Source organism: Serinus canaria, chromosome 1 (genome assembly GCF_022539315.1).
Source record: "Serinus canaria isolate serCan28SL12 chromosome 1, serCan2020, whole genome shotgun sequence".
In the NCBI taxonomy this organism is placed as follows: Eukaryota; Metazoa; Chordata; class Aves; order Passeriformes; family Fringillidae; genus Serinus; species Serinus canaria.
Window position 1 is genome coordinate 863526 of NC_066313.1, and position 14952 is coordinate 878477.

The window sequence follows — 14952 nt, forward strand, 5'->3', positions numbered from 1 at the left end:
ACCCTGAGCAGCCAAAAAGATAACACTGCTTTTTAGCAGGCTTGGTTTTGCTGGTTCACCCATCCCACCCTTTCAGTGGAATCAGATTTTCTCCATTTCCAGCATCTGTAGCTCTTTGTAGGTGAATTTCTGTAGATTCCCCTACAAAGCTGAGAATTTCCACAGTAAAAATTGTGCCCAGCAGGTTGTCTTTCAGTGTTTAATTTCCTGCTTAGTGAGCACACAGCCCCACCGTGCCTCCTATCAGGAAAACCCTTCCATCTGTGTGACCCACACAGAGCAACCTGTGCAGCAAAACAGGGACACTTTGGAGCTGCTGTTTGATTTTCCCACCTGGGAAGCTGTTTCTCATGAAGCCTCTTGAACAGCAGCTCTCTGGTTATTGATTCTGGCTGAGCAGAGGTCAGGTGCTCAGGCAGGGGGTGCTCACCTTGCAAATATTCATTTTCCTTCGTGTTTTCTCCCTGGGGAAATCATTTTGCTGTCCCCAGCTGTGTGGCTTAGCTCTGGGAGCTTCCAGGAGGGAATCTTCATCCCAAAATTGGTCTCTCCCAGCCTGAATCTTGTTGATCTGTGGCACTTCACAAGCTTCATTGAATTAGCTGGCCTTTTGGCAAGGGTGGGGGGTGGAGAAGTAGGAATTTTTTAAGGAGATTTTGGGTGATTTGGAGACCAGGCATGGTGGTGATGAAGGAGGGAGTGTGGCTTTGGGATGAGGGATTTTTGTGGCTCAGAGCCAATGGGATTGGAAACCAGTGTGAGGTTTTTAACACAGACACTGGAGCAAGAGGGGATTCAGTGGGAGAAGAAGGGTTTGTTGTTTGCTGGGATGGGGGGGGAAGAAAGGGCACACCAGGCACACAGACAGCAGCTTCCAGCAAGTTTGGGAATTTGGATGTAGGCTTTTCCTGCTGCTCCTGCAGGATAATAACAAAACTGCTGCAGAGTATTTAAGTAAAGCATCTCCCTTAAATCAGTGGTTTGTGAAGAGAAGGATTGGGAAAAAAAAACAGCCTAACTGGTAAATACAGAGTAAGAAGCCTCTCTTGCACATCTTGACACAGAGTTTCTCCAGCTGAAACCTGATTTTTGCAGGCTGCTGTACATTGAGGTTGAGGTTGGTGGGTGTTGTCTCTTGTTGGGTCTAACCCTGATCAATTTAGGGAGAAACCCTCCCTTCCTCATCCTCCACCCTCCCCATCCCACTGTGGTGGCACCAACAGGAGTTCCATCCTCCTTAAATTGCACCCAGGAGCAGTGAAGTGTAGCCTTGACGACCTGAGGAACAAAACCCAGACCTAGGTGAAACAGAGTTTGTTTTCAGCTCAGAGGGGCATTTCTTGTGAGGTTTCAGGGAGATCACTTGATGTCATTGCTGCTAATCATGTAAGAAGCACATGGCTTAAAAATTGAGGGGTTTTGCAGGAAGTTCAATGTCATTGGAAGCTGAAGGTTCAGGAGAACAAAGCAAAGCCTGTTAATTTTGCTGCACTCTCTTTAATTTGGCTAAAACCTTCTGCAGCTGATTGTAGGTGGGATGGGAGCCAGGGAATTTATCCTTGCCATGTCAAGGGGAGCCAAATTTGCTGTGTCTTCCTTCCCAGGTCTGCATCCCTTCCCTCTACTCTCCCCTGGTCCATCTCCTTCTGCCTTGATCCAGTGATCTGTCTCTGACCTGGCTCCAGCCTCTTGCCCTCATTTAGGAATTAAATGAATTAAATGTTGGCTCACCTGCTGTTAAACTTCAATTGAGCTCTGAGCCAAAAAGTGCTTTTTCTGCTCTCCTTTGCACATAGAATAAATGCATTAAATGATGTGTATAACTCATTGTGACTGTCAATCATTGTTTGTTCCAGTTACTAATCCCTTATCAGTTCTTCCATTTTCTCAAGGACATGGGAGCTTGCAGGAAGGAAATTGTTCCTTTGTAGTGTGCTGTGGCTCAGGCTGCACACCTGCATTACCTCATCTCCTGTGCCAGTCCTAGAGCAGATGACAGAGCTGATTTTTGATTTTTGGGGTTTTCCCTCCATCTCTTCACAGCTGCCATAAACTTCCTGCGCTCTCTGCTGGAGCCAGACCCTGCCAAGAGACCAAACATCCAGCAGGCCCTGGCAAACAGATGGCTCAATGAGAACTACCCTGGAAGGGCACCACCCAACGTCACCTATCCAAACAGGTACAGCAGGGAGGGGAGGGGAGGGGAGGAGAAAACCTGCCAGCATGGCCCTGTGTTCCAGTTCCACTCATGTCACACATCCTGGGAACTGTGAATCCATCCTAAAGGTTATGGAGATTGGCCCTGGGATGCCTGAAATGGCCAGGAGCAAGAGCTTGAAGTGGAAGCTGCAGTGTTGGCAGGGTGGGCTGGGGTGCAGATATTCTGATTAATTTGCTGCAGGCCTGGGCATGGGGAGGTGTGACAGGCAGTTCTGATGGCTCAGGAAGGCTGAGCTAGAGCAGAGGCTGGACAGAGCTACAGAACAAAATAGGGATTTGTCAAAAGGATCTCCTCCATGGATGCACCTTGGGCAGCACCAGAGCCCAGCCAGGGCTGCACCCAAGATGACCCAAAATGGCCCCAAAATGCACCAGCGCTCCCGGGGTCTCTCCCTGGGATCAGCTCTGCTCCATTCCCACCTTGCAGTTCATTGTCCCAGCCCAGCTTTAGCCCAGGCACTCCCACCCTGCTTGTTTTTCTCTCTCCAGCCCACGGGGTTTGTGCTCCTGGGCTGAGATTTGGCTCATTTGTCCTTGGTGCCCAGCTGGAGCAGGAATTGTTTTGTCTCCCTGCTCTGTGCACAGAGCTCTCCATCCCATAATATGAACCCAGACCCACACACTAAAGCAGCACAGAATGTGAAACATAGAAAAGCCAAACCTGAGGCCTCATGATCTCCTCTTCATTGGTCAGTAAAAGCCAAGCTGCTTCTCCAGGAGAGCCTCTGCCTGTTTGTGAGGGGCTGTGGCTTAAGGGAGTTTGCAAACCGTGGTGAGAAAGGTCAGAGTCTGATGGTGTTGAACAACTGCACCCTGCTGAATACACGACTAAAGGCAGGCAGAGAACAAGTCTCATGGGCAGTCACAAATCCATCCAGGGAAAAGGAAAGAGGGGAAGGTACTTGTGGTCCAGTTTGGTTATAAATAACCTTGCTGGACTTGGAGCATTTGCAGTGCAGAGCTGCAGTCAGTGGAGGGAAATAAGGGCACTTTTTACATAAGGGTTCATCTGACTTCCCTCTGGTTCTGCCTGAGGATGGCTTTGTGCCCTGGAGATCCAAGTTCCTCTCCAGTGACTGTAAATGAAGCCTCAGGCAGCTCACTTGGAATTGCATGTCTGGATTTGATCAGAGAAAAGCTCCTTCCTGTATCAGAGCCCTCCAGCTGTGTCTCACACAGCACCCAGGACCTGCAGGGTTCCCTGGCTGGCAGGCCAAGCAGCACTGAGGCAAAGACAGCCACCTAAAGCCTGATGGTGGTGCTTGAAACCTGACAGGGCTGCAGAATTTCTGCCCTAACCTGGCTGAGAGAGGAGTTCCTGAGTGAGGAACACAATAATTCCCCTCCTTCAGCTGCCAGGACCCAGATGTGGGGCCTTGGCAGGGGCTGCAGTGCCCTGATTTAGCAGCAGAGGTGACACTTTGGGGTGCTGCTTCATGGAGAACCCTGGGACTGGGGCATTCCTGGAGATGAGGAGAAGAGCAGCTCCAAAAAGGTGATGGATGGATGGATGGATAATGGATGGATGGATGGATGGATGGATGGATGGATGGATGGATGGATGGATGGATGGATGGATGGATGGATGGATGGATGGATGGATGAGGGATGGATGGATGGATGGATGGATGGATGGATGGATGGATGGATGGATGGATGGATGATGGATGGATGGATGATGGATGGATGGATGGATGGATGGATGGATGATGGATGGATGGATGGATACATGGATGGATGGATGGATGGATACATACATGGATGGATGGATGGATGGATGGATGGATGGATGGATGGATGGATGGATGGAGGGATGGATGGATGGACAGATGTCTTGGATGTCAGCTTGGATGCTTAGGGATATGACTGGATCCATCCCCAGAAATGTGGGCCAGGTACCTGTAATGCCCAGGGTATAAAGGTGGCCCCTGTGATGAATTGTTTCCCAAGGGATGAGAACAGGCAGAGCCATTCTCTGAATATCACTCCTCTCCAAATTTGGGGCACATGTGAAGCTGTACAGAATAAAAGCCTTTAAAGAGATTTTTTCTCTCATTTTTAAAAAAATAAACTACTTTTGTTTCATTAGTTGATATCCCATGCTTGACCGACCTAGACTTTATCATACAGGGAAGAAAATCTGCAAAGTTTTAAATTATTTAAAGGTGTGGCTTGGCTCCTTTTGAGCTTGTCTCAGAAAGTACCACTGGAGTCAGCTTCCATGGAATTTCTCCAATTTTTCCTTAGTGTGCAGGTATGGATAAGGTGTGGTGAAATGGTGTGTGAAAAGCCCACTGCTGAATTTGCAAAGGATTAATTCCTCTCCTAATCAGCACAGAAGGAGCTGTGTGATGTTCTTGCAGTGCCCTTCCACTACTCTGGGGGTAACTCCCATTGTTCCCAAGAGAGGAGCGTGGCGGGAAGGGAAGAGCGTGGAGATAAGGTGGGAGAACAGCAGAAGCTGCATTTTCAGGAGAATATTTTCCCAGGCTTTTTATAAGCTTGCTTTTGTTGAAGAGATTCCCTGAAGGCAAGCAAAAATTTCCCATTTTGCTGAGCACTTCAAGTCGAAATTGCTTGAATTTCTTTTGCTGCCCAGATGTCTCAACGTGCAGTGGCCAAGATAAGTTTTGCTTTTGAACCTGTGAAAAAAAGACCCAACCCCAGGCATTCCTTAGGGGCAGAACGAGTGTTCATAGGCACAGGGAACAAAGGGAATGAGTTATTTGAGATTTCCCAGGATGTGTTTGACATCTTGTCTCAGTCCTGTTCATCAGAGCCCGGGCAGGAGTGGGAAAAGTGGGGAGGGATCCCTTGGGAGGAGGAATCTTACAAAATAAGCACCCTCTGATATTAGGCTTGGTATTAGGAGTGAGGAATATCCTCTAGAAACAGCTGGAACCCAGCATTTCTCTGGAGATGGCTGGGAGCTGATGGGTACCTCTGGGAAGCTGGCCAGCCCATTTAGAAGTCTAAATAGGAGCAGAGTTCTTTGGAAAAATCTGGTTTTAACTCAGGCTGAGCCAACGCTTTGGCATTTCCACAAGACCTCTGTGCTGCTTTTCTCGCCTTGGCTGAGGCTGTTCCAGACTTCAGAGAGGAGAGAGACATAAACATGGCTGGTGCTTGTGACAGCAGGGAAACAGCAGCGTTGCCATTCTGAGCTGCAGGAACAATCCTGTGCATCCCCTCGCTCCAGCAGGAAATTCCCTGGCTAATTAGGGCAGGGACACTGTGCAGCAGGTAAGGAAGGAGGTGAAGCTCAGAGCAGTGCTGTTTGATTATGAGAAAAGGGCTTTTCAGAGAGCCAGGTTTTACCTCTTTGCCTTCAAAACCAGCTCATCTTCATGATTTCCAGTGTTCAGGTGCAGGGGAGCAAATGGCCTGAGCATCATCACGGTGCCATTTCCCTTCAGGGATGGACAGAGCAGTCAGAATTCTGTTCATTCAGCCTCCTGCAGCTCCTGAGCTCCCAGGTATCTGTCCTTGCCCTGCCTGGCTTTCCTGGCTCAAACACAGTGTTCTCCTGGGGGTCGGAGCCTGTCAGCACAGAAAGTCTCAATAACCAGGGTTGTTCTCAGTAACCAGGGTTCAGTAGGGTTAAAAGTCTCAATAACCAGGGTTATTCTCAGTAACCAGGGCTCAGTAGGGTTAAAAGTCTCAAAAACCAGGGTTATTCTCAGTAACCAGGGTTCAGTAGGGTTAAAAGTCTCAATAACCAGGAAATTCTCAGCAGCCAGGGTTCCAGCCCCTGCCTGCTCCTGGGAGAAGGGAACTAATCACCCCCAATTACTGAGCCCCTGGGGCCTCCTCTTGGGTGTTCTGCCACGGAGAGGGCAGCCCCAAAACCCTGCTCTGCCTCTGCCCTGTGCAGGATTCACCTGGAGGACCTCAGCCAGAGCGTGCTGCTGCACATGACTGAGAAGCTGGGCTACAAGAACAGCGATGTGATCAACACCGTGCTCTCCAACAGGGCCAGCCACACCCTGGCCATCTATTTCCTGCTCAACAAGAAGCTGGAGCGCTACCTGGCCAGCCTCAGGGTGAGCCAGCTGCCTCCTGCCACTGCTGGGGGAGGAAGGGACAAAAAGGCTGCAGGTGGCCTGGCTTGGTGGCATTTGGTCTCACAGGATTACAGCACATCCCAAGGACCGTGGGTTGGGAAGTGCTGTGCCCCCAGGCTGGGTTAGTTGTGCTGCTTGGAACACTTGGAACACCAGTAATGCAGTTTAGTCAGTCAGGACATCAGGAAGAAGCTTAAGATCTCTTAAACTTCTTTAGGTTTGAAGTGAAAAGTCAGCTGAAAGTTTTGCCTGATGGAATCTCCCTGAGCACGGCTCAGGGCTTCCAGTCTGACAACAGCATCTCAGTTTTTTCTCTTCCCTCAGTCCTTTTCACATTAGTGGTGATGCCCCCAATGATATTTAAGCTGTAATGGGCCAAACCCATCATCTCTGTGAGCTGATGCTCCTCCACTGAATGCCAGGAGTGGGTGCAGTCCATTAGGCAGTAATTAAACCCCAGTGCTCTCTAATTATCTTACATATTTTGCTTTTCTGTGCTTTTCTCTCTGCAGAAGGCTGAAGGCCAGGACAGTGTTTGCCACAAGAACCAGCTATACCAGATAGAAAAATACAAGGCCAATAAAGACTCCTATGAGGTAAAGCTCAGCAAAGCTTTGAAAGCAGATTGCATTTGAGCATCCTTGGTGATTGTGATTAAAGTGATGGGATTGTGGTTCTGTGGAGGAAAGAAACACCTGTGGTCTTGCCTGTGCAGGACAAGTAATTTGTTTCTTTTCAAAGAAACAAATAGCAATCCCCAAGAGAGGAGCTAGAAAGGTGACTTCAGGGTTTTAAAGAAATGAAATGGTTTTAACTCTCTGTTTAGCAAAATGATGCCAACACAGGGGGCTCCATAGTTTCATTTTGGGGTGCAAAGATGAAAACTGAGTGCTCTAGAGGCCCTGAGCCCTGGGACCTTGGTGCTGCAGGACAGAGAGCTGGGTGGCAGCCAGGGTGACCCTCCTGGTGTCCTGGGCCAACCCTGCCTTGGCTGCCAGGAGCAGTGAGGCTGGATTAGCACAAAGTCAATTTTCCCTGCTCCTTAGCAGAAGGGATGTGGGATCAGCCCTCTGCATCGTGAAGGAACTCCCCTGGGCAGACAAAAGATTTAACCTTTTGCTCTCTTGCTGTCCAGTCTTCTTGCCTGCAAGCAGAGAAGGTATTTTGTATTAAATCCTGGCTGGGTTTTTTCTTCCCTGGCTGATTCTTTGCCAAGCACTAAAATTACAGGAGTAATGTGAGCTGTGCAAGTCTTCCCTGCCAGCACAAAGAGCAGCATTCTTGGGGAGGCTGCCTGTTCCAAAAGCTGCTCCTCAGCCCTGGATTGATTATCTAATTGCAGGGGCAGATTTGTGTCGTGGCTGGTTTTGTTTATTATAAAGGCTGCCTGCAAGACAAGCTGAACTGCAAGCCAGATGGAAATATCAGGGCAAAGCACTTACTCATTTCTTGAATAAATCAAAACCTTCTTGCTTGGAATGGACCAGGCAGTGGGTAGACTCGATGAATGTGACATTTCACAAAGCTCTCACCACTTCCTCGAGCTGTTCCCTGGAAACAGGGGCAGGAACTGGGAGCTGAAGGCTTCAGAGCCTGCCTGGAGCATCCTGGCAGGGGCTGGAGGTGGGCTCTGAGGTCCCTTTCACCCCATCCTCTGGTTCCACAAGGTTTTCTGTCACTTGAGCTGTGCTCGCAGCAGGAATTGGGAGCCACTGGTCCCTAGGGAGCAGAGCTGCAGTTGCCATGGGGATAGGAGGGGGAGGGATGGTCAGCTCCAGCTTCAGCAGAATTTCTCCCACCTCTCTCCAGCCAAGGGAAATAAGGACTGGGCTTCAGGAGGGGCTTCAGGAGGGGCTTCAGCAGCTGGGGCAGGCAGGGCCACAGGGCAGTGGTCGTGTCCTGCCCCTCTCCTCCAGCAGGTCTCCTGCTGCAGGGTGGGCAGAGACAGGCAGGCAGGCAGCAGTCTGGGCTCTCTCCATCTCTTTATTTGTGGAAGGGGTCTCCGGGTGAATGGCTGTCCCTCCAGGGGAGCTCAGAGGGCTCAGAGGTGGAATTTGCAATTTTTAACAGCTGCTGTCCTTGTCCTGTCGCCGTGTCAGACGTGGCCAAGGCAAACACCCTTTGTCTGCCTTTCAGATCCATTGCTGGGACTCAGAGTAGGTTTGAGGGTCAAGGTCAGGACAGGAAATAGCAGAGGATGAGGTAATTCCCAGCCTATTCAAGGCCAGCATACCGGTACAGCTCCTGCATGACGGGATGCAGCCGAGCACTCTGCAGTGCAGGGGGAACTTCTGTAACTGCCCTGAATGAAATCTTCCTTCCCTTTCCAAATACAAGTGAGTGGCACCTTGGGATTCAGGTCCTGAGCCTCTCACAAGCCTGGTGATTAAGGAGCAACGTTAGCACTTTCAGAAGCACCCCTAAGACCATTTGCAGTGCTCATCCAGCGTGAAGTAATTAATTGGCAGCCCCGGATATGTGAATTTCCTTTGCCAGGGGTGCTTTAATTGTGTGGAGTGGCTGTGCTGCTGTGGCTGAGAGAATGTGCCAGCAGGGTGAGGGTGAAGGCAGGAGCCCTTGGCAGGTGAGGAGCTGCAGCTTGGCTCGTGCACCATCAGGCTAAAAATACTGCAGCCCTGCAGCAGCCAGCCACACATCCCTCCTCACCTACCCAAAAGAGCTGGTAGCTCCTGGCAGTCTGGATTGGCTCCTGAGGGCTTCAGAAAGTCACCACTCAGTCTCATCCTCACCAGCACCTGCACAAAAAGCTCCCTGGGAGAGGCTGGTCTCTGCTGAAGACTCAGCAGCAGAGTGGTGGGCTCAGGATCAGCTGCACACCTTCCCCTGGCTGCTGGGGCAGGTGATGTGGTGGTTACCAATAATAATAATAATAATAATAATAATAATAATAATAATAATAATAATAATAATAATAATAATAATAATAATAGTCCCACAGCATTGTTAGCAGTGTTCTTGCTGCTGCCTTTGCTGGTGTTGCCACTTCGCCCTCACCAGGAGTGAAGTGCCTGATCCACACTGTGGCTCCAAGCACGGCGTGGATGGGCACCTCCAAAGGTGGGCAGAGGTGGAGAGCTCCAGCAGGGGCTCCTTGGTGGCTGTGGAATGGTCAGCCAGCTGCAGCTAGCCAGAGGGAGAGGAATTGCAGGGGATAAGGGATGGAGCGGGGCAAAAACCACGTGCATGAAGGGAGGCTCCTCCAGTGAGCAGGGTCTCAGGTTCTTCTTCTCCCAAGTCAACCACGTTGGTGTTAAAACTAAAAACTTTGGTTAATGAGTCACTGAAGGTCTTCTTTCCAACTCTGCAACTCCTGAAAGGCTGATGAGGCCAGCAATGCCCAGAATGGTCTGTGCAGGGAGCCAGGCTCCATCTCAGCTGGGAATGTTCACAATGAGTCCAGATTTTTGCCTCTTCAATGTTTGCCTCGCTTCCAGAGCTATTGAGTGGTCCAGGAGAATCCAAGTTGGCTTCTGCATCTTTCTTTTCCTCTCTCACCTGTTTTTGCACACTTTACTTTGAGGGTTTTCACAGACCCCACGTCAGTGAGCTTGCAAAAGAAAATCAGGAGTGGCAGTGCATAATTACCAGAGCAAACAGGCAGGAAGGAACTTTCCTTCACTTCTCAAAAAAGACTTGTACTTGCACTGACCTTTTAATCAGATGCAGCAAAACATGTTGCTTAAATGAGAACTGTGACCACAAAAACAACCCAAACCAACCAAAATATTGAAATAAGGCTTTGGGCTCCCCTAGAAATCAGTGGCAGGTAAAGGATGTTAAGCAGTTTGCTGAATCCAGTGACTGAAAGAAGATGCAGTGAATTTTCCCTGTAAAACAGTGCTTTGAAAATTGGCTTCCTCTTCAGAGCCCTGCTCCCAGGGTCTGTTTTTCCTCTGTCATCACTGGAGATCAAACCTATCTTCTTCTTGCAATCCCACCTTCAGCTGCCTTCCCCATCACAGCCAGGAGTTATGGCTCAGGGAAGGGATGGCTCAATAATTTTCTCCCCCTCCGTGTCTTGTGCAGTTGCAGGGATGCTGTAAAAGGGTAAACGCAAGGGCTGTGTTCCTCCAGATCTTGTCTGGACAGAACAGAAATGACTCAAAGGCTTTAAACACCTTTAAAACTTTGCAGCTCACCTTTTCAAATCTCAGAGGGAGTGGAGTAAAGGGAAATCAAAGAGGTTTTTTTGGTGCTTAAGGAGGGTGTTTCGGGTATGGAGGAGCACAAGCCTTCATCTGCTTTCTCCAAGAGGAAGGCTTTCCTTTTCCTTTAATTTTCCAAGACCAGCTTTCACACTGCCTGGATGTCAGAGCAGATGGGAGCCATGAAATCATGGCAAACTGATCAGAGGCAAATGAGACATGGAGGGTTTAGTTACTCTGAGATAAGTTCCTTGTAAATACGTGGTGATTAACCCACCTTGTAGGTCTGGGGGTCACTGCAACTTCCCTTGAGTAAACCAAATTGTTCTTGTTTGTTTTACAACCTAAAGGACAAAAAACTCAAAGAGCAAGAAAAGAAAGGGGAGATCCTTCACCGTCAGCTCCCAAAGAAAACTGAGAAAAGTCCAGTTTCATATAGACAGCCTTCTTCCTGTCTTATCTCACAGATCCAGAACACCAAGGCTCTGCTGAAGGACCGGAAAGTCGCCAAGGCTGGGGGTCCGGACAAAGGTCAGTGGGAGAAAGGCCATGGTGGGGCTGTGTGTGTGCATGTGGGCTGTGCTGGTTTTGAGCCTGTGCTGTGGGCTGGGGTGCTTTTGAGCCTGTCCCACCCTGTGTGGTGGTTTTCAACCTGTCCTGTCCTGTGTGGTGTAAGTTTGTGAGTAAAAACGCCGGGTTTGCCTTCCCTGTCGCTCCGGGGGTGGTGTGGGAGAGAAGCCTGGATAATGTCAGCACACGTGGAGTGAAATGCCCTGAGGAATGCATGGTGGTGCTCAGCAGTCAGGAGCCCTCCCTCTCTGTGTTTGACAGAGTTCCTGCAGTGCTTTAAAAAGGCAGCTTCTCCCCCTGTTTACACGTCCTCACACCAAATCCTCCAGGCTCACGCTGCTGTTTTGAAAGCATCACCACCCACCCCAGATCAGTGAGGAGCCAGAGCTGGGAGCCAAGCTCCTTCCTACCAGCCCCTGTGTTTTCCTCAGAGGGGGCTAAGGAGAATCCTTGACCTCCCTGAGGAGGGATGGGAAGGGGGCAGCCTCAAGGAAAGGCTGGTGGGACTGCCAGCCTCAGCATCAGCAAAAAGAGGGGGGAAATGATGAGCAGGGAAAGGAAAAGATGGGACAGCCAGAGGAGAGCACAGCGTTAATCACAAAGGGCAGCCTGAGAGGGCTGGGTGAGAACTGCTGGCAGAGGAAGGAGTGGAGGAAAAGGGGAGTGAGCAGGGAAATGGGGTGTGGGCAGTGCACACCTGGATGGGAGGCACTGAGGAGCAGGAAGGTGATGCAGCCTCTGCTAGATAGGGAACTAGATAGCCTCTGCTAAATGAGGGGAGATGCAGTGATGGAAAACATTCACTGTGGTGTCAGGGGGTTATTCACAGTGGTGGCTTGTGATGCTTTCATGCTCATTGTCGTGACTTGATCATTTATCATTTGCTGTGATCAAAGTGAGAAAAAATTGTCCAAGTCGTGTTTGTCTGGCAGCACAGGAACCTGTACTGCAGGGTGGCAGGAGTCCAGGGAGCTGGTCAGGAATGGGACAGAGTTCCTTTAAAAAAATAAAATAAAAAAAAATTAAAATGCCCATTTTGCTCAGATTTGCTGTCCCTTTTGGGAGGAAGGCACGGGGGGAAGAAAATCTAGTTCATTTTTTTCCCTCTTTATGTTTCTCCCTGCTTTTTTGTTCTGAAACCTGAAAATCATGCATCTCTCAGCTAAAGCATTTCTCTGCTTGTGGAGAATATATTTTGACACATCTTAAATAATTTTGGCCAGTTTTAGAAAGAAACTGGTGAGAATGAACTTCTTTCTACTTTTCCCTTCACAAGAAATACACGTGAGATTTGTGGCTGGGACCTGAGTGCTGGCAGAGCCAAATTATTTCAGATCCTTTTTAGATGATTTGAGACCCAGGGAGCTGATGGAACAGCTACCAGTTAATTCAATTAGGGGGCCTGGCAGTCAGGTTCCTTGGACAGCTTTCCATCAAGGCAGCAAAACGTGCTTGCTCGTGATTAGCTTGGCACGAGGCAGTGCCAGCGTTCTGTAGGAGCTGAGCAGATCTTCTCCACGGGCTGTTTTGTTTGACTGGGCCAAATCCTGCAAAGATTTTGTGCCATTTCTTTTCAGCCCATGCTGGAAGAAGGTTCTTGCTGAAGTTGATGCAGCAAATCTGTTCCAACTCTAACAGCCTGTGCTGGCCAGTGCTGCTACTCCATATTTACATGTGTGAAACCAGGGACAGATTTTGTTCCAAAATGCAAGGAGAGCCTTCAGGGATTAACTCACTGTGCTCCCCTGTGTCTCTGGGTGTGTCAGGGAATACAGGCCCAGCAAGAGCCACACAAAGTGGCACTAAGAAGGGAGAAATGTGAGATTCCTCAGTGTGTGTGTGGTGGTGTGGGTATATTTAATACAAACAGCTGGAGACATCTGTGCTTTTCCTTCTCGAGTCCCTGTCTCAGTTTAAGCACTTTTCCTGCCTGTGAGGAAGAGGGCAGATAAATTAGCTGGGAAACAATGGTGTTAGTGTTGAGGGTGAGGGAGTTGGGTTGTGAGTGCATCCCAGACTGTTTGTTGCAGCTGGAACATCCCCAGGTTCCTGTGGCTGTGGGCAGTGCTGGTAACTGCAGTGTGCTCTTCTGCTTCCTTCTCCCATTGCCTTGCAGACTCCAGCGGCGGCGTGAGCCCTTTCCACGAGCCCCTGTCACCCAGGACAGGCTGTGTGACCTCCAGCTCCCTGGAATACCTGGAGGTGCAGCAGCCTCCCCCCAGGACCCCCCGGCTCCTCAAGAGGCAGGAGTCTCCGCAGCCGGAGCCGTCCCGCATCGGCGGCCGGCCCAGGGACTCCCCTCTCATCCTCAACATCGTGCACTCCTTCGAGTCTGTTGACAGGGAGGACCAAATAGACCAGGTTTCCCCCTCTCACCAGTACAGAATTTTAGGCTCTCCAATGAATTTCCCTTACAAAAGCTCCAGTGAAAGGACACTGTCGCCGCTCTTTCCCCCGGGGAGCGCGTCCCCCGTCCACCCCACCCAGGTCTCTTTCACCTATGAAGAGAAAGCGTACCAGGCAAAGGAGGAGGCAGTGTCCCCCACCCAGCTGGTCCCCAGCAACCCCCTGGGCAGCCCAAACTGTGTGAAAAGCAGGGGCAGGTTCCCCATGATGGGGATCGGACAGATGCTGAGGAAGAGGAACCAGAGCATGCAGTCGGCGAGCGAAAAGCCCCTGGAAGCCAGGATGCCTCAGCTGCAGCAGATGAGCCCCACACAGATTTCCTTCAACACAGAGGCTGTCAGCGGCCAGTGTTAGCCTGCCATCCTGGGATTTGCACTGCTCTTCTCTGGGATCTAACCTTTTTCTCCTTTAAGCAAGAAGGGAAAGCCACAGGCACGTTGCTGTCACCCCACGGCGGTGCAGCGCAGGAAGTCGGAGGTTTGCTTGCAAGGAAGGCACTGTCCTACATATTACAGTTGAGAGGAGAGGGCTCTGCTTGTGCCCTTAGGAAATATTCACATTTGGCATCTGACTGTACAGTAAAACACCCTGCAAGAGCTGCGTGGATCTGCGTTTTCACTGCTCTCACCTGGGTGGAAGAACCACGAGCGCCGAGGGTTTGGCTCCTCCAGGGCATCGGTGCCTGGCCAGGATTTGTGCTGAGACTGTCCCTGTTCCACCTGCCTGTGCCACACAGCCCGTGGTGCTGCTGCAGGCATTGCTCCTGGGCCAGGAGAGGGGGGAAATGCCACTACTCTGTCCAAAGTGAGCTTGCTGACAAGCCCTGCCGGGAAGATGAAGGTGGTAGAAGCTTGAGTAAAGACACGAGTGGTCTAGCTCAGAAAAAGTGGGAATATTGGAATTCAAAGCAGATTTTACTGTTAATTACATAAAGTAGGTAATGACACAATCTTCCTTTTTTTCATGAAGAAAACTGTGATTTAATCATGTCACAAGAAACATGATTATTTAAAAACAGGTGACATCATGTGGAAATTCGCTGCATTAGCCCCTGTTACACCAAGGCAGCATTGGACATACCTGAAGGCTTCTCTGAGGCTGCAGTGAATTAAAAAGACTATAAAGGACACATGAGCCTGTACCAAGCCCATTTTATACTCCAAGATTGGTAATGGAGTGGTTACCAAGAACTGGGTATTGTTATGAGCAGTGGAGATTGACTTTCTTAAAAGACACCACGTTCTGTATAGCAGTCTTGTTTTTCTAAGTAAATGATCCATCTGAGAGGTTGGCAACATCTTTTTGGTTCTGTTTCTGTCTTCAAACCATTTCCTATAAATTAGAAGGTTTAGCCAAAGACAAAGACTTCTTTTTTTTCTTGTCTGTACCACCCCTGTGTACGTGCTTGCGTGTTCAGAGCATCTCAGCAAGGCTTTGTTCCAGCCTGGTTCTGCTGCCACCACTGAATGGCATTTCAAATCCCAGGGAGCAGAGGTGGTGTCTTCTTGTCCTTGGAAGATGGGATT

General features: G+C 49.8%; 1 protein-coding gene across 2 annotated transcripts in view; it reads left to right on the forward strand.

Moving 5' to 3' along the window:
- HUNK (hormonally up-regulated Neu-associated kinase) overlaps window positions 1–14723 on the forward strand; it is a 40541-nt gene extending 25818 nt beyond the window's left edge. The window contains exons 6-10 of one of the 2 annotated variants that reach the window (XM_018916929.2): window positions 2044–2179; window positions 6095–6263; window positions 6797–6880; window positions 10801–10981; window positions 13137–14723. In XM_018916929.2, coding sequence (XP_018772474.1) covers window positions 2044–2179; window positions 6095–6263; window positions 6797–6880; window positions 10801–10981; window positions 13137–13780 — 1214 coding nt within the window. In that variant the 3' untranslated portion in view covers window positions 13781–14723. The remainder of the gene's footprint in view (window positions 1–2043; window positions 2180–6094; window positions 6264–6796; window positions 6881–10800; window positions 10982–13136) is intronic. The other variant, XM_018916930.2, reaches the window with a different exon arrangement.
- The last annotated feature ends 229 nt before the right edge of the window (window positions 14724–14952 follow it).